The 22,739-nt window shown below is 40.8% G+C and overlaps 1 protein-coding gene across 2 annotated transcripts in view; it reads left to right on the forward strand.

The window, feature by feature from the left end:
* Positions 1–965: 965 nt before the first annotated feature.
* The window catches only part of ZFYVE16 (zinc finger FYVE-type containing 16), a 62,336-nt gene continuing 40,562 nt past the window's right edge, over positions 966–22,739 (forward strand). The window contains exons 1-3 of one of the 2 annotated variants that reach the window (XM_047778192.1): positions 966–1,240; positions 17,373–17,481; positions 18,618–20,887. In XM_047778192.1, the coding sequence (XP_047634148.1) occupies positions 17,412–17,481; positions 18,618–20,887 (2,340 nt within the window). In that variant the 5' untranslated portion in view covers positions 966–1,240; positions 17,373–17,411. Of the gene's footprint in view, positions 1,241–1,361; positions 1,524–17,372; positions 17,482–18,617; positions 20,888–22,739 lie in introns of those variants that run through there. The other variant, XM_047778191.1, reaches the window with a different exon arrangement.

The raw sequence follows: 22,739 nt of genomic DNA on the forward strand, positions 1-22,739 counted from the left end.
TATTAATGAGTTTTAACATTAATAAAATATGCAGTAGGCATTTAAATTTCTTAATTTGTGAACTGACCATTCGTGCATATACTTTTCCCACTTATCTGTTTAAGGCCTTATTGCTTTCTATTTCTAGTCTTTGTCCTTACACTGTGCAACAGAATATTTTTACCTCAAATATGCACTTGTACACAGGCATCTCTGCTGTGTTTCTTCAAGGGTAGTGACCCCATTTCATTTATTTGGGAGCAACACTGGGCACAGTAGAGACAATGCATACTGGGCTTTGTGTAATTATTTTTAGGATTAAACAAGCTAAGCTAAACATAAACGAGATAACCTAAGCAAAGCATCTAACACAATGTCACATAGCAGATGCTCAATAAATTATTTTAATCAATCAAAAGAAGTTTCACCACTGAAGCAAAACCACACTATTTCAGCGCTGAGGAAAATCAAGATAAAATATCTTTGAAAGATCACAAACTATATTTGTCCAAGTTCAAGATTTGGGATTTGAACACTGATTCAAATTACATCTGACTGCGATACTCTTGAGATACTACAACTCTGACATTTTTAAAGACCAGTATGAATTCTGAGCTGGTTAAAATCTTTCGGTAAGTGGTGGATTCTTTTCCCCAGTCTGTAATGACACCCTGGCCCCAGACAGATGTCTCTTCTTCCATTTAAATTTATAGGAAACTTCTGGTGAAAATAGTAAAACACAAGCACAAATATGCATCACATGATTGACATTTGCTTCTCCAGATTAATTAGCTTTTGTTTTCAGACAGGAAGGCAGCTGTTTTCTGGCCACTGCCAGAAAAGCAGAACTAAAACAACCAGAAGGAAAGACTGAGCCCTTGGGAATGGCCAATCAGCTGGAGGGCCTGAGGCACTGCAGTGGGTTAGGAGCATTTTTTGCTGCCGGGGCGGAGGGGGAGCTGGTTGCAAAACCAGTATGAAGCAAAAAAAAAAAAGGTTTTCCGGGAGGACAGCAGCGCGGAGAACAGGCCGGGTGTGTCCGGTACAGGCCCGAGCTGCCCGAGCTCTGCGCCGGCCCTGTGAACGCGGAGGCTGGGGGCGGGGAAGCTGTGTCTAGGTCAGCGAAGGGCACAGGAAGCAGGCCACCGACACTGGTCGCTTCTGGATCCCTGCCCCGGGGCCTCTAGTGGGAAACCGAGTCGAGGATTACAGAAGATCCTCCGTCGTGCCCCTCACCCCAGAACCGCCTCAGGCATTTCCGGTAAGCAGCCCAGCGCCCAGGGATTTAGATCCCGCATCGCAGCGCGCAGGCGCCTCGCGAGTAGGGAGGCCGCGGACGCGGACCGAGGGGGCGTGTGAGTCAAAGGAAAGCTTCCTCTGCGCCTGCGCTATCGGCTCTCCCCCAGTTGCGGGTGAGGGAGGGTGGTGGAAACAAACCTTGAGCCGACGTTCCGCGCTCCCTGCACTCCCGGCCGGCGTCGCTCTTCATTCCTCTGCGCGGTGTCGCGTCCAGTCGTCAGAGAGCTCCGCCGGGGTGTGGGGAGGTAAGTGCCCCCTGCAACAGGCGTCTTGGCCTCTCTTCGCCCCTGCTGCCCTCACAGAGAAAGCAGGGTGGCCGCTGGTCTCTCTGCCCTGGGCGCCGGGGCTGGCCCTCCTGTTCCTCTAGGGGCCAAGCCTGGGCCCCCGATTCATCCCTTTCCCAAGCCCCCTGGGCTGGCCGGGAAAAAAGACTCTCAAACCTGGCTGCCGCTCGTTAAAGCCGGGAGATGCGGACCAGGCCAGGATGGCAATCACGGCGGTTCTTTGCCGGGTCCCGCCCACCTGGGCCTCCCAGAGTGCACGGCGCTGGGGAGAGGGCGACCCCCGCTCTCGGCTGGTGCTGGGTGAAGCGCCCCCAGGGCTGCCATCCCGGCTGGAGAAGGGGCTGCGTCTGCTGGAGGGGCTGGTAGCCCCTGCGCTGAAAGGTCTCGGCACCGGCAGACGAATCTGTCATCGGCGCCTGTGCTTTCGCAAAGCCCATTCCCCGCACCATCGCATTGTCTTACCGTTTTTGACCAGAAGGACGCGGTAGTGTTCCTTTCCAGTATCTTTGATACGTTTGAAAAATTGTAAAAGATGACCTAACTTTTAACTTATTTGTACTACCGTGATTGCATATTCAGACTTGAGGGTGTTCTTGTTAATTTGATTGTATGGAAACCAGCTCATAAATTTGATAACAGTATTTTTCACTTAACAAAATAGGTGGTTTGAGGATCTTTATTATTTTGAGCTTTTGAATTGGCAAAATTTGAGTTGTTTGATAATTTTCACCTCATTTCGTCCCCCTTTTCTCCCCTGGACACTATTGTCCAAAACTTAAATGGAATAAAGAATAAGGAAAAATAATCAACTGTAACTCCACTTTAAAGATATTCAGCACCAGTTAATTTTGACTTTTTACCTCTCAGTCTTCCCATGGCATTTTCTTAGTTAAGATGATGAGATTTTATAGACAGTTAGGTTGCCTGTTTTTTTGCTTAAAATTATATTTTAAGGTGTTCCCCGTATGGCTCAGCGGAAACAAACTGGACTAGTATCCATGAAGTCAGGGGTTCAATCCCTAGCCCAGATCACTCGGTTAAAGGACTGGGCGTTGCTGTGCGCTCCGGTGTAACTTGCAGAAGCAGCTTGGATCCCTTGCCGTGGCTTAGGCTTCAGCTGTAGCTCCTATTCAACCACTAGCCTGGGAACCTCCATGTGCCTAGGGTGCTGCCCTAAAAAGCAAAGAAAAAATTTTATTTTTAAGCATTCCCCTGTTTTTTGAAAACTTCATAAACATAACTTTATGATTTTTTATTACACAAGTGATATATGAGCAAAATATCTTTCAAAACAGTTAACACTACAGAGGAGTTCCTCTGTGGTGTAGTGGAAAAGAATCCGTATTCATAAGAATTCAGGTTCCATTCCTGGACTTGTTCAGTGGGACTGGGATCCGGTGTTGCCCTGAGCTGTGGTGTAGGTCACAGGCTCATCTCAGATCCTTTGCTGCTGTGGTGTAGGCCGGCAGCTGTAGCTCTGATTTGACCCCTAGCCTGGGGTCTTCCGTATGCCCCAGGTGTGTGGCCCTAAAAAGCAAAAACAAACAAACAAAATGTTACACTACAGACAAAACTAAATTCCTATTTAATTATCATCCCCAATTACAATGTTACATAATATGATGGTATCACAGTTTATTTAATCCAGTGGGTCTTAGGATCCCCTTTATACACTTAAAAGTTTTTGAGGACTGAAAGATATTCTGTTTTCTAATGCAGTGTATATGCTATTTTAGAAATTAAAACTCAGATAATTAAAAATTTGTACTTATTTAAAAAATAATAAGTCCATTATATTATATATTGAATTAAATAATATTGTTTAAAGTAACTATTATCTTTTAAAAATTTAGTGAAAACAGTTTTTCATATTTTTGAGATGACTTTAATGCCTGGCTTTATAGGAAACAGATTCTCATATTTGCTTTTCCCTTCAGTCTCCTTTGCTTCTTTGTTTAGGCTGAAGTATTAAGAAAATCCAGGAGTTCCCGTTAGGGCTCACTGAGTTAGGAAGTTGACATTGTGTCCTTGAGAGTAGGGGTTCTATCTCTGGTCTCCCTCAAGTAGGATAAGGGTCTGGTGTTGCCGCGCTCTGCAGTGTAGTTCGCAGATGTGGCTTGGATCTGGTGTGGCTGTGGTGTAGGCCTGCAGCTGCACCTCTGATTCAGCCCCTAGCCTGGGAACTTCCATGTGCCAGAGGTGCAGCCTAAGAAGAAGGGGGAAAAAAAAAAAGAAAAGAAAATCCATTCTTGTACAGATAAATATTTCGTACAGGAAGGACCTCACTCTTCCAAAAGCTCTTGGATTCTTTTAGGGGTCCTCAGACCACAGTTTCAGAAAGCTGATTTAACCATTCTTGCTTGGATGAGCTGTTAGGTTCTTTGCAGTTTTCACTATTTGAAACGTTGTAACATTGAAAATCCTTTGTGATGTGTTGTTCTTGTATGTAAGTGCTAGTGTTTCTCTAGAAGTAGAATTGCTAGGTCATAGAGTTTGTTCTTTAAAAAAAAAAAGTTTTATGGAGTTCCCGTCGTGGTGCAGTGGTTAACGAATCCGACTAGGAACCATGAGGTTGCGGGTTCGGTCCCTGCCCTTGCTCAGTGGGTTAACGATCCGGCGTTGCCGTGAGCTGTGGTGTAGGTTGCAGACGCGGCTCAGATCCCACATTACTGTGGCTCTGGCGTAGGCTGGTGGCTACGGCTCCAATTTGACCCCTAGCCTGGGAACCTCCATATGCCGCGGGAGCAGCCCAAGAAATAGCAAAGACAAAAAAAAAAGTTTTAATAGACATAAACATGGCTTGTGATGCCTCCATGATTTTCTGTGTTGTAATGCTGGTATTTAGATTCTTTCAATTGATAACTCGGTGAAATACCTTTGTATATTTTCAGTTTTGAATTTTTAAATTGAATGTCTAAGGAGAACTGTTAGATCAAATGTTAGGAATCTTTTTGAATCTATTGATAGATACTGTTACATTGTTCCCCTGAGAGAGGATACCAGTTTACTTCTATCAGCAGTATCTGAGATGCTCTTTATATCAGATGCTTACAAACATTGAGGACTTTTATTATTTTTTTGAAGACTTTTCTTTCTTTCTTTTTTTTTGTCTTTTTGCTATTTCTTGGGCCGCTTCTGAGGCATATGGAGATTCCCAGGCTAGGGGTCAAATCGGAGCTGTAGCCGCCGGCCTACGCCAGAGCCACAGCAACGCGGGATCCGAGCCGCGTCTGCAACCTACACCACAGCTCACGGCAACGCTGGATCCTTAACCCACTGAGCAAGGGCAGGGACCGAACCCGCAATCTCATGGTTCCTAGTCAGATTCGTTAGCCACTGCGTCACGACGGGAACTCCTGAAGACTTTTCTTATTAAAAAGATTATATTCAGGGAGTTCCCGTCATGGCACAGCGGAAACGAATCCAACTAGGAACCACGAGGTGGAGGGTTCGATCCCTGGCCTCTCTCGGTGGGTTAAGGATCCGGTGTTGCTGTGAGCTGTGGTGTAGGCCGGCAGCTACAGCTCTGATTAGACCCCTAGCCTGGGAACCTCCACATGCCGCAGGTTTGGCCCTAAAAGGAGAAAAAGACAAAAAAAAAATATATTCAGACTTAGTAAGGTATGTGTTCTAATTTGCATTTCTTTGGGAGTTCCTGCTGTGGCACAGTGGGTTAAGAATCTGACTGCAGCAGTTTGGATTGTTGTGGAGGTGGGGGTTTGATCCCTGGGGGCCGGGCCCAGCACAGGGGTTAAAGGATCTGATGTAGGTCAGGTCACAGCTGTGGCTCAGATTCAGTCCCTGGCCCCAGAATGTCCATAACTATAGATGTGGCCTTAAAATAAAGAAATAAATAATTTGTGTTACTTTGATAGTGCAGATTGTACATTGAATGTTTTTTCATAATCTTACTAGCTGCCTGTTCATATTATGTGCCCAATTATCATTTTTAGGAGGAAAAGAAAAAAATTGTCTTTTTTTCTGATTATAAAAGTAGTATTTTTTTGTTTAAAAAATACTATAAAGGAGTTTCCGTCATGGCTTAGTGGTTAACGAGTCCGACTAGGAACCATGAGGTTGGGGGTTTGATCCCTGGCCTTGCTCGGTGGGTTAGGGATCCCGCATTGCCGTGAGCTGTGGTGTAGGTTGCAGACGCGGCTCGGATCCCGAGTGGCTATGGCTGTGGTGTAGGCTGGCGGCTACAGCTCCGATTAGACCCCTAGCCTGGGAACCTCCATGTGCCACGTGTGTGGCCCTGGAAAAGGCAAAAAAAATAAAAAATAATAAAAAATACTATAAGGAAATAAAATATAGATGTGAAAAGCTTACATAATCTCAGACAACGTTATTAATAGTTTGGTGTTTGCGCCTCTATTTTTTTCTGTGTCTTGCTAATACTATGTATATGTTTGCTAATACTGTATATATGTTTTTAGAACTTATTATAAAAATGGGTCCAGGAATTCCTGTTGTGGCTCATTAGGTTTGTACTATGTACTATGAATGAAGTTTTACAATTTGCTGTTTTTGTCTTTTAACATTATATATTGGATATTTTTCTATGGAAGTGGCACACATAAATAAACTTCTTTAGAATAGAGAGTATATCTTGTATTTCTTTTGTGTCTTCTGTACAGGATAGATTACTAGCACTGTAAGTAAATCTTGGTTGATTGAAATGGAAAGTATGTGCAGCTTAATAAGATTTCATTTCGAAAGGTTTCAGTGTTATACCTTTTAGAAATTGTTAGATTGATTTATTATTTAATTATCTTACTGTTTTTTTTTGGTGTCTTTTCAGTGCCTCAGATAACATAATGCTTAGTAGTATATTGCTATTTAGATAGAAATACTTTGTCAGTAGATGTTATTTAATAAATTCCATCTGGCTTTTTCTAATGAACTGTTTCTATACCTTTTAGTTCTATGCTTTATTTATTTATTTATTTATTTATTTATTTATTTATTTATTTATTTATTTGTCTTTTGTCCTTTTAGGGCCGCACCAGCGGCATTTGGAGGTTCCCAGGCTAGGGGTCTATTCGGAGCTGTAGCTGCTGACCTACACCACAGGCACAACAACGTCAGATCCGAGCCACGTCTGCGACCTACACCACAGCTCACAGCAATGCCAGATCCTTAACCCACTGAGCAAGGCCAGGGATCAAACCTGAAACCTCATGGTTCCTAGTCAGATTCATTTCCACTGTGCCACGATGGGAACTCCTATGCTTTATTTTTTTAAAAATATGTTTGATATTGAGTTCCTTTATTACTTTCTGCTATTTTTGTTTGTTTCTTTTTGACCATCCCTGCAGCATGCCTAAGTTCCCAGGCCAGGGATTGAACCATTGCCACAGTAGTGACCCAAGCCATAGCAGTGACAGTGCCAGATCCTTAACTACTAGGCCCCCAGGGAACTCTCAGTTTTCGACATTATGTTTATGTTTATCAAAGGGGTACCTGTACGTAATTTAAAGAGTCAAGTAATACTACAACGCTTATGATGAAAAACACTAGTGCTTTTCCCTCATCTTTTTCTCCCCAGAATCCCACTCTACAAAAGCAGCTTTTCTGTTTTCTAAGTGTTCTTCATCAAAATCATAAACCCAGGAAATAATATGAGTAACTATCTTCTCAACTCACCCAAGGGCGATTTATAACTATACTTGACCCTTGAACAACACACGTTTGAACTGCAGGTCCACTTATATGTAGTCTTTTTTTTCCAATAGTAAATAAATATTGCAATACTACACGATCCTGCTTAATTGAATCCATGGATACAGCGGAACCTCAGATACTGAGGAACTGTGGATAGGGAGGGCCGACTATAAGTTATACATAACTTCATGAAGAGTAAGCATCCCAGTCCCATTGTTCAAGGACTAACTGCAGTAACATTTTAGATGCAAAGGAGGGATTTTTATTCATTACATAGAAGTGGATGCTTTAGTGCATTAAGACTTAATTCTCTCACAGAACCCTTATTGAGGAAGGCTGCTCCTCAGTCAAGGACTGTTCAACTTTTTTTCCCCCTCTAAGTTTTTAATAACATGCTTATTTATATAGCTATCTTTCCTCCCTGCTCCCATCCTACCACAGTTTTAGACACTATTTACCAATTTTCCTATTATAGAAGATGGAATTTAGGTTTGTTACACCAATGTCTGCCTTTAAATACTACATTTATCCCCTCCTTTATATTTGCAAGTTAATTATGTTAATTTTTAGTTAAATCATTTAGTGTTTGCATGATTTAGGTAAATATTGTATACAGCTGAGCCAGGTAGTATATTGTGATGATACTTCCTTTCTTATATAATTTTGTGTTTTTCCTATAGTTTATATCTTTGTTCTTTCATATATCATTTATATCTTTTACGTAATTTGTTAACATCCTTTCAGACAAGGTGTGTAAATCTCCTTTTGGTAGATTCACAGTCATCAGAAAATTATTTATTTTGTACCATCTTTCCTGTAATTGTCTGACACCTTGCCTCCATCTTGATGGGTTGCTCTCTAGGCCTCTCGGACAGCTATCTTCCTGGAGTGCCCTTTCATAATCATCTGTGAATTCCAGTTATCTCTTCCCTATGTTGAATGGCCTGTTTTCAGAATGTCAGGTCTTCTTTCTTCCTTGGTGTCTCCTTCAGGTTAGCAGAGTACATCTTCTAGTAGCTTCCTAAGAAGACTGAATGGGAGGTAGATTTTGACAAACCCCTTTGATTGTGTGTGTGCATGTGCACTTCCTTACTTTCTGGAATTACAAGATACTCCATGCTTGTCTTGTGTATTTCCTGTCTTAGTCTTAGAATAAGCCATTTCTCCAAGGAGCCTTGGATCCTTTTGCTGCAGAAACCAAGATCAGGGCATTTAGTGTGCTTTTTGCTTTTTGACCCTCTCAGCTGATGAAGCAAGAGATACACGTTTATGGTAAAATCTATAAATATTTCAAATCAAAAAATTAGTGCAGATGTGTAACCATCCGTGTACATTTTAAGCTAAGCATGAATTTGTATACTATCTCAAACATATATTCCACGTGGATAATTCTAGCTTCTTCCCCTTGCTTATCTGTAACCTTTCCCTCCAGGAGTGGGAAACCTCACTCCCACCATTAGCCATCTATTTATTTAATTTCAATTATGGCATACATATATAATGGTTTCAGAATTAACCCATACCCCCATACTTTTATTTTTTTTTGCTTTTTTGGGCTGCACCCATGGCATATGGAGGTTCCCAGGCTAGGGGTCGAATCACCGTGGTAGCTGCCAGCCTACACCACAGCTCATGGCAATGCCAGATCCTTAACCTACTGAGTGAGGCTAGGGATGGAACCCATGGCCTCATGGTTCCTAGTTGGGTTCGTTTCCACTGCACCATGATGGGAACTCCCCAAAGAAACAATAAAACAGTAAAACTAACTAGAGTGCAATGCTTGTGTTTCCACTCATTTCCAAAGGTAGAACTTTTTTCCTCCACCCTCTTCAGTATAGTTGTTTTATACAATCATAATACATTTATATCCCCCCCCCACATTCTGCATTCCATCTGAGATTCCCCCAACCTTCTCAGTATTTTTTAAAATATACATTCATTGAGGTTTATTCTTTGTGTTATGAAGTTGTATGGATCCTGACAAATGCTTAATGTTTTGTATTCACTGTTTTAGTATTATATAAAAAAAAAAAAAAACTTCATCCCCTTAAAGAACTCACTGTGCTTCACCTGTTCAGTCCTCCCCTACCCCCAAAAGCACTGGCAGTCAGTGATATGTTTATTGTCTCTGTGGTTTTACCCTTTCCAGAATGTCACAAAATTGGAATTGTACAGTATGTAGATTTTTTAGCCTGGCTTCTCTCACTTAGCAATACCCATTTAAGATTTATCCATCTTTTTTGTGGCTTGATAGTACATTACTTTTTTTGATAGTGTATTTCTATGTATCACTGAATAATATTCCATTACATGGATGTAGCAGACTTTACTTATCCATTCATTTACTGAAGGACGTCTTGGATGCTTTCACATTTTGGCAGTTACGAATAAAGCTGCTATAAGCATTTATATCTAAGTTCTTGTGTGGACATAAATCTTTAAATCAGTTGGCTAAATACCTACTATTATGATTACTAGCTCATAGGTAACACTGTTCAGATGCCTTCCAAAGTGGCTGTACCATGTTGCATTCCCATCAGCAATAAATCAAAGTTCCTGCTGTTTGGCATCCTTGCAGCATTTGTCAGTTTTTTGGATTTCGGCCATTGTTATAAATATGAGATTGTATCTATTGTTTTATTATTACTGTTATTATTTGCTTTTTAGGGCCTAACCCACAGCATATGGAGGTTCCCAGGCTAGGGGTTGAATCAGAGCTATAGCTGCCAGCCTACACCACAGCCATAGCAACGCACGATCTGAGCATGTCTATGACCTATACCACAGCTCACGGCAACACCGGATCCTTAGCCCACTGTGCTAGGCCAGGGATCATGGATCATGCATCCTCATGGATCCTAGTTGGTTTCGTTAACCACTGAGCTGAGAAGGGAACTCCTGTATCCATTGTTTTAATCTCTTGTTCTCTGAAGACACATTATGTTGAACATTTTATCATATTCTTATCTGGTAACTTTCTAACTTTGGAAAGGTATCTGTTCAGAATTTTTGCCCATTTTTAAAGTTGGATAGCTTGTTATCTAACTGAAATTAAAAAAAAAAAATTTTTTTTGACTGCACCTGCAGCATGCAGAAGTTTCCAAGACAATTGAACTCTTGCCACAACAGCAACCTGAGCCACTGTGACAACTCTAGATCCTTAACCTGCTACAGGGGAACTCCTAACTATTGAATTTTAAGAATTCTTTTTATGGAGTTTCCTTTGTGGCTCAGTAGAAACCAATTTGACTAGCATTCATTAGGACACAGGTTCAATCCCTGACCTCATTCAGTGGGGTAAGGATCCGACATTGGTGTGAGCTGTGGTGTAGGTCACAGTCTTGGCTTGGATCTAACATTGCTGGGGCTGTGGTATAGACCAGTGGCTATAGCTCCCATTCAACCCCTAGCCTGGGAACCTTCATATGCCACAGGTGCGGCCCTAAAAAGCCAAAAAAAAAAAAAAAAAGAGAGAATTCTTTTTGGATGCAAGTCATTTATCAGACATGTGTTTTGCAAATATCGTCTCCCAGTCTGTGACATTTTCTTAAGTGTCTTTTTCAGAGCAGATTTTTTTTTTTTTTTTTTTAAGGGCCGCACCCACAGCATATGGAGGTTCCCAGGCTAGGGGTTAAATCAGAGCTATAGCTGCCAGCCTGCACCACAACCACAGCAATGCAGAATCCAAGCCATGTCTGCGACCTACACCACAGCTCACGGCAATGTTGGATCCTTAACCCACTGAGCAAGGCCATGGCTCGAACCTGCGTCCTCATGGAAGCTAGTCAGATTTGTTAACTGCTGTACCACCACAGGAACTCCAGCAGAGCAGATATTTTTAATTTTAATAAGATCCAGCTTGTCAATTTTTTTTCTTTCATGTCTTATGCTATTGGTGTTAAATTAAAAATCCATCACCAAAGCCATGGTTAGATAGATTTTATTTTATAGTTTCTTCAAGAAGTTTTATAATAGTGCATTTTATATTTAGGTCTCATCCTTTTTATTTTAATTTACTTCCTTTTCCAGTTTTATTGAGATAAATCTTACATACAGCACTGTTTACATTTAAGGCGCTGAGCATACTGATTTGGCTTACATACATCGTAAAGTGATTACCACAGTAAGTTTAGTGAACATCCATTACCTCACATGGATACAAATTAAAGAAATAGAGAACATTTTTTTTCCTTGTGCTGAGAACTCTTAGGATTTATTCTCTGAACAATTTTCATATACAACATACAGCAGTTTAATATATTTACTACGTTGTGCATTACATCCCTAGTACTTATTTATCTTATAGCTGGGTGTTTGTTCCTTTTGCTGCCTTCATCCAGTTCCTCCCCTACTACCCCTTGCCTCTGGTAACAAATCTGATCTTTTTCTCTATGAGTTTGTTTGCTTTTGAAGTATAATTGGCCTATAATACTGTATTAGTTCCTGGTACACAACATAGTGATTTGGTATTTCTGTACACTTCAAAATGATCACCACAACAAGTCTAGTTACTGTCTGTCACCATACAAAAATATTAAATAATTATTAACTGTAGTCCCCACACTGTACATGTCATACCATGACTCATTTATTTTGTAACTGGAAGTTTGTACCTCTTAGACTACCTCAGCTGTTTTTCTCTTTCTCCCATCACCCTCCCTCTGGCAACCATATATTAGTTCTCTGTATCTGCCACTCTCTTTTGTTGTGTTTGTTCAGTTGTTTTTTATTTATTTTTATTTTTTAATTGGTTTTTGTTTGTTTTGTTTTGGCCATGCCCATGGCATGTGGAAGTTCCTGGACCAGGGATCAAACTCACACTGCAGCAGTGACCCAAGATGCTGCAGTGACCATGCTGGATCCTTAACCCATGCCATGCCACAAGGGAACTCCTGTTTTGTTTTTTAGATTCCACATATAAATAAAATCATACAGTATCTGTCTTCCTGTTTGACTTATTTCACATAGCAAAATATGCTCTAGGTCCATCCATTGTTGCAAATGGCAGTTTTGCCATTTTATTTCCGTATGTCTTGGTATGGTTCTTTTTGGGTCGATCTTCTTCGGGACCTAATGTGATTCCTTGGTTCTGGGGGTTCTGGATGTCTGTTTCCTTTCCCAGGTTAGGGAAGTTTTCATCTATTATGTCTTAAAGTATGTTCTCTGACCTTTTCTCTCTCTCTTCTCCTTCTGGGACTCCTATAATAAAAAGTCAGTGAACTTGATGTTATTTCAGAAGTCTCTTAAGCTGTCCTCACTTTCTTCTATATCATCTAATCTACTGCCGATTCCATTTTTTCTTTCTGTTTTTTCTGTTGTTGCTTTCAACTCTGGTTCTTTATATTTTCTAATTCTTCATTAGGAAGCTCTAACTTCTCACCATGTTCATATATTCTTCTCCTGAGTTCTCTGAGCATTTTTATGATCATTTCCTTGAATTCTTTTTTTTTTTTTGTCTTTTTGCTATTTCTTTGGGCCGCTCCCGCGGCATATGGAGCTTCCCAGGCTAGGGGTCGAATCGGAGCTCTAGCCACCGGTCTACGCCAGAGCCACAGCAACGTGGGATCCGAGCCGCGTCTGCAACCTACACCACAGCTCATGGCAACGCCAGATCGTTAACCCACTGAGCAAGGGCAGGGACCGAACCCACAACCTCATGGTTCCTAGTCGGATTCGTTAACCACTGCACCACGACAGGAACTCCCATTTCCTTGAATTCTTTATCATAGTTCTTTTTCTGGGGTTTTATCTTATTCCTTCATTTGAAAGATATTCCTTTGTTTTCTCATTTTTCCTAATTCTCTGTCTTTATTTCTGTGTATTTGGTAGGTTGGTTATACTTCCTGATCTTGGAGAAGTTGCCTTATGTAGAAGATGTCCTGTGGTGCCCAGAGTGTACTCCCTTCTGCTCCCCATATCTGCTCTAGGGAGTGCCCTCCGTGTGGGCTTGTGGGCTGTGTGGGCCCTTCTTCTATGGTGGGCTTACTGCTGTTGGCATCCTGGTAGGTGTGGCTGGGCCTTTGTCTATTTTGGTTGCCAGGTCTTCAGTAGTTTGAAGGCTGCTGGCTGCTGGTACGGGCGGGGGATGGGGGGACCTGGCATGGCTGGCTGCATGGTCTGGGGAGTCCCAGTCCTGGTGTTGGTCTATTGGTGGGCAGGGCTGTGTCATGAGGTGGTTGGTCCAGGGCTAATGTTGCCTGGATTAGTGGTCAGAGTCAGGTCTTGAAGCTGGTGTTTGCTTGCTAATTGGTGGAGCTGTTTCTAGACATGGCTGGCTGTGAGGTCTGGAGTGTTCTGGAGATGGTTATTGGCCTACTGTCAGTTGAGTCCAGATTGAGTGACTAATAAGCCAGAGGGAAGATTCCAAAATAGCACTTGTTATCACCAGTGTCCTCATTGTAGAATGAGCTCTCTAAAATGACTGCTGCCAGCATCTGTGTCCCCCGGGTGAGGCCCATTTGCCTCCTCCCTCTCCAGGGGCTTCTGTAAGATCAGCAAATGGGTCTTGCCCAAGCTGCTTTCTTTCTTTTTCTGTTTTAGGGCCGCACCCCTGTCATATGGAGGTTCCCAGGCTAGGGGTTGAATCGGAGCTGTAGCTGCCGGCCTACACCACAGCCACAGCAACAGGGAATCTGAACTCTATCTGCCACCTACACCATAGCTAATGGCAATACCAGATCCCTAACCCACTGAGTGAGGCCAGGGATCAAATCTACATCCTCATGGATCCTAGTTGGGTTCATTAACTGCTAAGCCACAAAGCTAACTCCCAAGCTCCTTTCAAATTACTGCTTCTGCCTTGGGTCTCAGAGCATGTTTTTTTTTTTTTTTGTCTTTTTGTCAGAGCATGTTGATTTTGTATACACCCTTTATGAGTGAAGTTTCTGTTTCCCCCAGCCTCTGGCTTTCTTGAATGTAAGCTCAGCTGGCCTTAAAGCCTAATATTTTAGGGGGCTTGTCCTGCTGGTGCAGGAAGAACCTGATATGGGGCTTGGACCCTTTGTTCCTTGGGGAGAACCTCTGCAATTGTAATTATCTTCCTGTTTATGGGCACCCACTCAGGGGTACATGTCTTTTTTTTTTTTTTTTTTTTTTTTTAGGGCCACACCTGCAGCATATGGAAGTTCCCAGGCTAGGGGTTGAATCAGAGTTACAGCCGCTGGCCTATGCCACAGCCATAGTAATATCAGATCTGAGCCACGTCTGTGACCTCCACCACAGCTTGTGGCAATGCTGGATCCTTAACCCACTGAGCTGGGCCAGGGATTGGACCCACATCCTCACGGATACTAGTCAGGTTCATTTCTGCCAAGGCACAACTGGAACTTCAATATTTTTTAATCGAAATATGTACATTTTTTTTTAGATACAATGGTATTGCACCCTTAATAAATTATAGAGGGAGTGGGGTGGTTGGGGAGCATGGGGTTAGTAGATACAGACTATTGCCTTTGGAATGGATTAGCCATGAGATCCTGCTGTGTAGCACTGGGAACTATGTCTAGTCGTTGATGATGGAGAAGGATAATGTGCGAAAATAGAATGTGTACATGTATGTGTAACTGGGTCACCATGCTGTACAGTACAAAAAAAAGTGTATTGGGGAAATAACTATTAAAGAAATAAAAATAAAAATAAATTATAGTATAGTGTAAATTACATTATAGTGTAAATCTTTTTTTTTTTTTTTTTTTGGTCTTTTGTCTTTTTGAGAGCTGCACCTGCGGCATATGGAGGTTCCCAGGCTAGGGGTCCAATGGGAGCTGTAGCAGCTGGCCTACACCACAGCGACAGCAATGCAGGATCAGAGCCATATCTGCAACCTACACCACAGCTCACGGCAACGCCGGATCCTTAACCCACTGAGCAAGGCCAGGGATCAAACCCGCAACCTCATGGTCCTAGTCAGATTCGTTAACCACTGCGCCATGACGGGAACTCCTATATAGCTTTTATATGTACGGGGAAACCAAGAAATTTGTACAGCCACGTTATTGTGATATTCACTTTATTTCAGGGGTCTGGAACCAAATCTGCATTGTTTTTGAGGTATGCCTGTATTGTGTTGGTTGCTATAGGTCCTTTGCCTTTCTGTTTACACTTTAGAATTGATTTCCTGAGTTCTGCAAAATAGCTTACTGGTATTTTGATTGTGATTGCCCTGATCTACAGATCAGGTTGAAAGAACTGACATCTTAACAATATTGTTTCCTTGTCTGCGAACCTGGAATATATCTATCTCCATTTATTTAGATTTTCTCTGATTTTTTTCACCAGTATTTTGTAGTTTTCTACATATAGGTCCTGCATATATTTTGTTAGATTTATATCAAAGTATTTAATTGTTTAGGTGTATTGTATATGATATTTTTTAAAATTTCAAATTCTAATTGTTCCTTGCTCATATATAGGAAGCATTTGACTTTTATATATTAACCTTGAATCCTGCACCCTTGCTATTACACTCTTTTCCATGTTGGGGGTGGGGTTAGTTCTGGAGGATTTTCTGCATTGAAAATCATGTCATCAGAAATAAATTTTTGTCTTTATTATTTTCCTCTCCATACTGTACTTTTTATTTCCTTTTTTTATTACGCTAGTGAGCGTTTCACTATTATCTTGAATGGTAGGGGTGAGAAAAGACTTTCTTTGATTCCAGTCTTTTGGGGGAGGGCATCCAGTTTTCAGCATTAAGTATAATAATAGTACCTATAGGTAGGTATTTTGCAGATATTCTTCATCAAACTGAAGAAATTCTACACTACTCAGAGATTGCTGAGAGTTTTTATCGTGAGTAAGTGTTGGGTCTTGTCAAGTGCTTTTTCTTTTGCATCGGTTGATATGACTATATAAAAATGTTTCTTTAGTCAGTTGATGTGGTGTGTAACATTGGTTAGTTTTCAAATGTCGAACCTGTCTTGCATACGTGGATACATCCCACTTGGTTGTTATGTGTAATTCTATTTATACGTCATTGGATTCAATTTGTTAATATTTTTGTTTTGGATTTTTTACTTCTGTGTTCATAAGCTATGTTAGTCAGTAGTTTTTCTTATAATATCTTTATCTGGTTTTGGTATTAGAGTAATACTGGACTTATGGAATGAGTTAGGAAGTGTTCCCTCTACTGTGGAGAATTGATATCATTTCTTCATTAAGTGTTTGGTAAAATTCACCAGTGAAGCTATCTAGACCTAATGACTTATTTTGTAGAAGGTTATTAATTATTGATTCAGTTTCATTAATGTATATAGGACTGTTCAGGCTATCTGTTTCTCCTTGTGTGAGTTTTGGTAGTTTGTGTTTTCCAAGGAATTGGTCCATTTCATCGAAATTAAGTTTGTGGTCATACAGTTATTTACAGTATTCCTTCATTTTCCTTTAGATGTTTGTGGCATCAGTAGTCATGACCCCTCATTCATTTCTTATATTGGTAATTTGTATCTCTTCCCCCCTCTCTCTTTTTGGCTGCACCCATAGTATACAGAAGTTCCCAGGCTAGGCGCTGAACCTGAGCCACAGCACTGACAACACTTAATCCTTAAACATTAGGCTACCAGGGAACTCCTGTATCTCTCTTTTTAAAAGTTTATCAACTTATTTTTTTCAAAGAGTTTTTGGTTTTGATGATTTTCTCCATTTCTCTATTTTCCTGTTTTTAATTTCATTGATTTCTGCTCTAACTTTTGTTATCTTTTCTTCTGCCTACTCCAGGCTTAAGTTGCTCTTCTTTTTCTAGTTTCTCAAAGTGGAAGCTTAGAATATGGATTTTTATAGCTTTCTTCTTCTTTTTTTGCTTTTTAGGGCCGAATCTTTGGTGTTTGGAATTTCCCAGGCCATGGGTCAAGTTGGAGCCACAGCTGCTGGCCTGTGCCACAGCCATAGCAATGCCAAATCCAATCCACATCTGTGACCTATACCAGAGCATACGGAAATGCTGGATCCTTAACCCTCTGAGCAAGGCCAAGGATCAAACCCACATCCTCATGGATACTGAGCATCCTGAGCCACAATGGGAACTCCCAAAGCAATACTCTTAAATTTTATTTGTGTCTATTCCCTGACTATGTTTCTTGGCATGCAGTAGATGCTATAATATTTATGTGTTAGAGAATTAAATTAACTATCATACTTTGTATTTTCTAGGCACACAAGAATTAAATTTTAAATCAGCCTACAAATAGGATGGAAAGTTATTTTAAAGCAGCAGTCAGTGATCTGGACAAACTCCTTGATGATTTTGAACGGAATCCAGGTTTGTTGATTTTTCATTTTTGCCATTAATGTAATTTTTAAGTATTCGTAATTAGTACTATTAGCAGAACTTGGTTTCACTTTTGGTCACATGATTATCTTCTGTAAAATGTTCACTTATTATTAATGAATTAGTGTGTTCTTAAACTGAATAAAACCTATAGCCAGAATTTGAAGGAAGGAAACTAGAAGTTTCTGTCCACATATAAATTTAGGTAAAAGAAAGACCTTTAAAACCAACATGTGAACCTGCAAAAAGCAACTTGAAAGCTTTACATAAATTTGTATTTCATTACTATGATAGTATTTTCCTCATGTTAGAATGAAGACTAGGAAACGGTAGGACAGAACAAAGAAGTTAGATTGTCTTTCATCTCTTCCTTAGTCTGGTTTTTATTATGCAACTGAGTTATTTTGAATAGAATTTCTATCATATTATGTCATCTACATTCAGAGTAAAAATCCCAAGTGGAGTTCCTGCTGTGATGCAGTGGGTTAAGAATCTGACAGCAGTGGTTCAGGTTGCTGTGGAGATAGGGGTTTGCTCCCTGGCTGGCACAGAGGGCTAAAAGATCCAGTGTTGCTTCAGCTGTGGCAAGGTTGCAGCTGCAGCTCAGATTCATTTGCTAGCCTGGAACTTCCATATGCCACAGGTTCGGCCACCAAAAAAAAAAAAAAGTAAAAATCCCAAGTTGTTTAAATCCAAATAAAAATAATTTTGTAGGATATTACCATTTTGCAAGAGGGCGACCTATCTCTGGTCTAAAAAAAATGTTTAGAAGTTGTAGAAACCAGGAGTTCCCGTCATGGTGCAGTGGTTAATCCGACTAGGAACCATGAGATTGCGGGTTTGATCCCTGGCCTTGCTCAGTGGGTTAAGGATCCGGCATTGCTGTGAGCTGTGGTGTAGGTTGCAGACACGGCTCGGATCCCGCGTTGCTGTGGCTCTGGCGTAGGCCGGTGGCTACAGCTCCGATTAGACCCCTAGCCTGGGAAGCTCCATATGCCAGGGGTGTGGTCCTAGAAAAGGCAAAAAGACCAAAAAAAAAAAAAGAAAGAAGTTGTAGAAACCATAATATCTTTATAATAATTTTGGTTTCGATCTCCTGACTAATATTATATTTCTGTTTTAATTAGATGAACAAGATTATCTCCAAGATGCACAAAATGCATATGATTCTAACCACTGTTCAGTTTCTTCAGAGTTGACTTCCTCACAGCTAACTTCACTGCTACCAAAGGATCAACAATGCATTAATTGTTGTGCCTCATCAGAAACAGGCTATGAAACAAATCAGATTTCCTTGAACGAAAAAACACTTGAGGGACTAACTTCTGTACAAAATGAGAAAAATGTAACAGGACTTGATCTCCTTTCTTCTGTGGATGGTGGCACTTCTGATGAAATCCAGCCTCTGTATATGGGGCGATGTAGTAAACCTGTCTGTGATCTGATAAGTGACATGGGTGACTTAGTTCATGTAACTAATAGTGAAGAAGATATTAAAAAATTATTACCAGATGATTTTAAGTCTAGTTCAGATTCTTTGATCGGATTGGATTTATCTTCGATGTCAGAAACTTTCTGTGCTTCTTCAACAGACCATGGTAATACTGTCAGAGAGGAACAGAATGATGTCAGCTCAGAATTACAAAACAAAGAAACCAGTGGAACTAAAGAATTTAGTATAAAAGTAGATACAACACTTTCAGATTTGTGTAATTACAGTGGAAAAGAAATTTTAAAGGATAAAACGATCTCTAATCAGATGGAACCAGTTGTTGATTTTAACATGCCAGTTGCTTTGACTGAACAAAGTTCCAAAGTGTTTGATGCCAAAGACCACCTACAACACAAGAACCAGCCATGTGAATTAGTAAAAGCTGATGGCTGTTTGGTAAAAGAAGAGGTAGATGTGGCCGTTGTAGCTGCCACAGATTGTTTAAAAGAAGGAGGCAGTGCAAATGCTTTGTCTTGCAGTCCTCTGAAAAATGGAGGTTTATGCTTAAATGATTCAAATTTAAGAGATGAAAATTTCAAGTTACCTGACTTTTCCTTTCAGGAAGATAGGAGTGCTATATTTATAAAACAATCTGCAACAGAAGAGTCAAGTAATTTAGATCTTCAAGATAATAAAGATGTAATCCAGGATACCACTTCAACTTTGTGTGTTTCAAGTGAAAATATGTACTCCTCATTGTCCTGTCTTCCAGTACCTGGGTCTTTGTGTGGATCATTAATTGGAAGTAAAGTGCATGATGATTATTTACCCCAGAATGAGTATAAAGATAACATAAAAGATGTAGTAACTGTGCATGAAGAGGTGGAAGAGAATGTTGCTCCAGGTGGGGAACCTTTGAAGGAGACTGATCTTCTGAAACAGGAAAAATGTAAAAACATACTTCATCAGCCACTGATTGAAAAGATGGAAGATAGAAAGGTAGATTCTGACCAGATGGTAATTGTAGCTGAATCTTTGAATCACCCTGATAACAATTCTTCTACAGCTGCAGAATCTCAAGTAGAGCTTTCTGGTGCTAATGCCCCAGAGTCTCCTGATCATTGTGAAGGTCTCCCTTTTTCAAGCAGTGATATCGATGGGCAAGACTTAGATTACTTTAACATTGATGAAGGCATGAAAGGTGGCGCACCAATTAGCGATGCTGAACTTGACGCCTTTCTAACTGAACAGTATCTCCAGACCAGTAACATAAAATCATTTGAAGAAAATGTAAATGACTCCAAATCTCAGATGAATCAGATAGATATCAAAGGCCTAGATGATGATGGAAATGTCAATGATATATATTTCAATGCTGAGGCAGGAGCTACTGCGGAAAGTCTTGGTGTTAGTATGATTTGTGAAACAGTTGATAAACAGAATACAACAGACAATGGTAGCCTTTCTCTAGGGGAAAAAAGTACAGTTCCAGTTGAACAAGGGTTATCTAGCACTAAGTCTGAGATTACAAATGATTTACCAGTCTCTGATATTAATAGTCAATCTGTTCATGTTGGAGGGGCCAGACCAAAGCAATTGTTTAGTGTTCCATCAAGAACAAGGAGTTCAAAGGAAACATATAAGCCAGATGTTCCAAATATGCTTGAAAGTGAACCCAGGATAGCAAATACCTTTGTTGCAGCCACTTGTACTACAGAGAATGCTACTGACCCTCAGGTTAGCTTCAATTCTAATTACATTGATATAGAAAGTAATTTTGAAGGTGGATCCAATTTTGTTACTGCAAATGAAGAATCTCCTTCTGCAAACACTTGCAAAGAAGGCCTTGTTTTGGGCCAGAAACAACCTACTTGGGTTCCTGATTCAGAGGCTCCAAATTGTATGAATTGCCAAGTGAAATTTACTTTTACGAAACGGCGACATCATTGCCGAGCATGTGGAAAAGTAAGTTATAAAAATCTTTGTCTTCTACTCTTTTGAGACATTTCAAATGAAACTTAGCATGACAAAACTGATTAATAGATGATTAAAAGATTCAGTTTTTATGAAAGTATAGAAAGCACTGTTGGGTAGTTCCTGTCATGGCTCAGTAGAAATGAATCTGACTGGTATCTATGAGGATGCAGGTTTGATCCACGGCTATGCTCAGCAGGTTAAGGATCCAGTGTTGCTGTGAGCTGTGGTGTAGGTTTCAGGCGCAGCTTGGATCTGGCATTGCTGTGGCTGTGGTATAGGCCAGTGGCTACAGCTCCGATTTGACCGCTAGCCTGGAAACCTTCATATGCCGTGGATGTGGCCCTTAAAAAAGAGAGAGAGAGAGAGAGAGACAAAAAAAAAAAAAAGCACTGTCAGAGTTCCCATTGTGGCTCAGTGGTAACGAAACTGATTAGTACCCTTGAGGATGCTGGTTCGATTCCTGGCCCCATTCACTGGGTTAAGGATCCAGCATCGCTGTGAGCTGTAGAAGAGGTCACGGATGGGTCTTGGATCTGGTGTTGCTGTGGCTGTGCCATAGGCCAGCAGTTGCAGCTCCTATTCCACCCCTAGCCTGGAAACCTCCGTACACCGCACATGCAGCCCTAAAAAGAAAAGGGAAAAAAAAAAACTGTCATTTTACAGATGGCTTAAAGTTTGAATAAATGTCACATTGTCATGAGTATTACGTATGTACTGGGAAATGAGGAAGACTAGTTTTTGTGAAATCTAAAAAATAGTGTCTTTCTCTAACATTTACACATCAAATATATAGAATTCAGTCAGATCTCAGTTTGTCCTTGATACTTAATTTCTTTTTTTTTTTTTTTGTCTTTTTGCCGTTTCTTGGGCCGCTCCTGCGGCATATGGAGATTCCCAGGCTAGGGGTCTAATTGGAGCTGTAGCTGCAGGCCTATGCCAGAGCCACAGCAACTCGGGATCCCACGTCTGTGACCTACACCACAGCTCACGGCAACGCCGGGTCCTTAACCCACTGAGCAAGGCCAGGGATTGAACCCGAAACCTCATGGTTCCTAGTCGGATTTGTTAACCACTGAGCCACGATGGGAACTCCTTTTTCTTTTTTTTTGAATGCTTAATTTCAAGACCACTCTGCAGCTAGTGTTATGGTTGATACCTGAAGTAAACACTGAGGAAAAAGCATATTGGCTTGCATAAGGTTCAGAAAACTGAGGCTGACTTCATTTGTGTTCTAACTGTCTTAACCACCTCTAAGAGTTGCCTGTAGAAATAACATTGTATTTTTTCCAGCATTTTTTAGTAATAACGTTCTCAGATCAGCCCTACCTCTTTAGGTATACAACATAGTGGTTCACAATTTTTAAAAATTATACTCCATTTATAGTTATTATTAAATACTGGTTATATATCCTCCTGTACAATATATCCTTGTAGGTTATTTATTTATTTACTTATTTTTGCTTTTTAGGGCTGCACGTGCAACATATGGAAGTTCCCAGGCCAGGGGTCTAATCAGAGCTATCCCACAGCCACAGCAATGTGAGATCCAAGCTGCGTCTGCCACCTACACTACAACTTACAGCAATGCCAGATACCTGATCCACTCAGCAAGGCCAGGGATGGAACCCTCATCCTCAAGGATCCCAGTTGGATTAATTTCCGCTGCGCCAAATGGGAATTCCCTATTTATTTTATACTTAGTAGTTTGTACCTCTTAATCCCCTACCCCTATCTTGCCCCTCCCTATCTTCCCCTCCCCTCTAGTAACTACTTGTTCTCTATATCTGTGAGTCTGTTTCTTTTTTGAGTGACATTCTACATTTAAAGCTTTAAGGGAGTT

Source organism: Phacochoerus africanus, chromosome 4 (assembly GCF_016906955.1).
Source record: "Phacochoerus africanus isolate WHEZ1 chromosome 4, ROS_Pafr_v1, whole genome shotgun sequence".
In the NCBI taxonomy this organism is placed as follows: domain Eukaryota; kingdom Metazoa; phylum Chordata; class Mammalia; order Artiodactyla; family Suidae; genus Phacochoerus; species Phacochoerus africanus.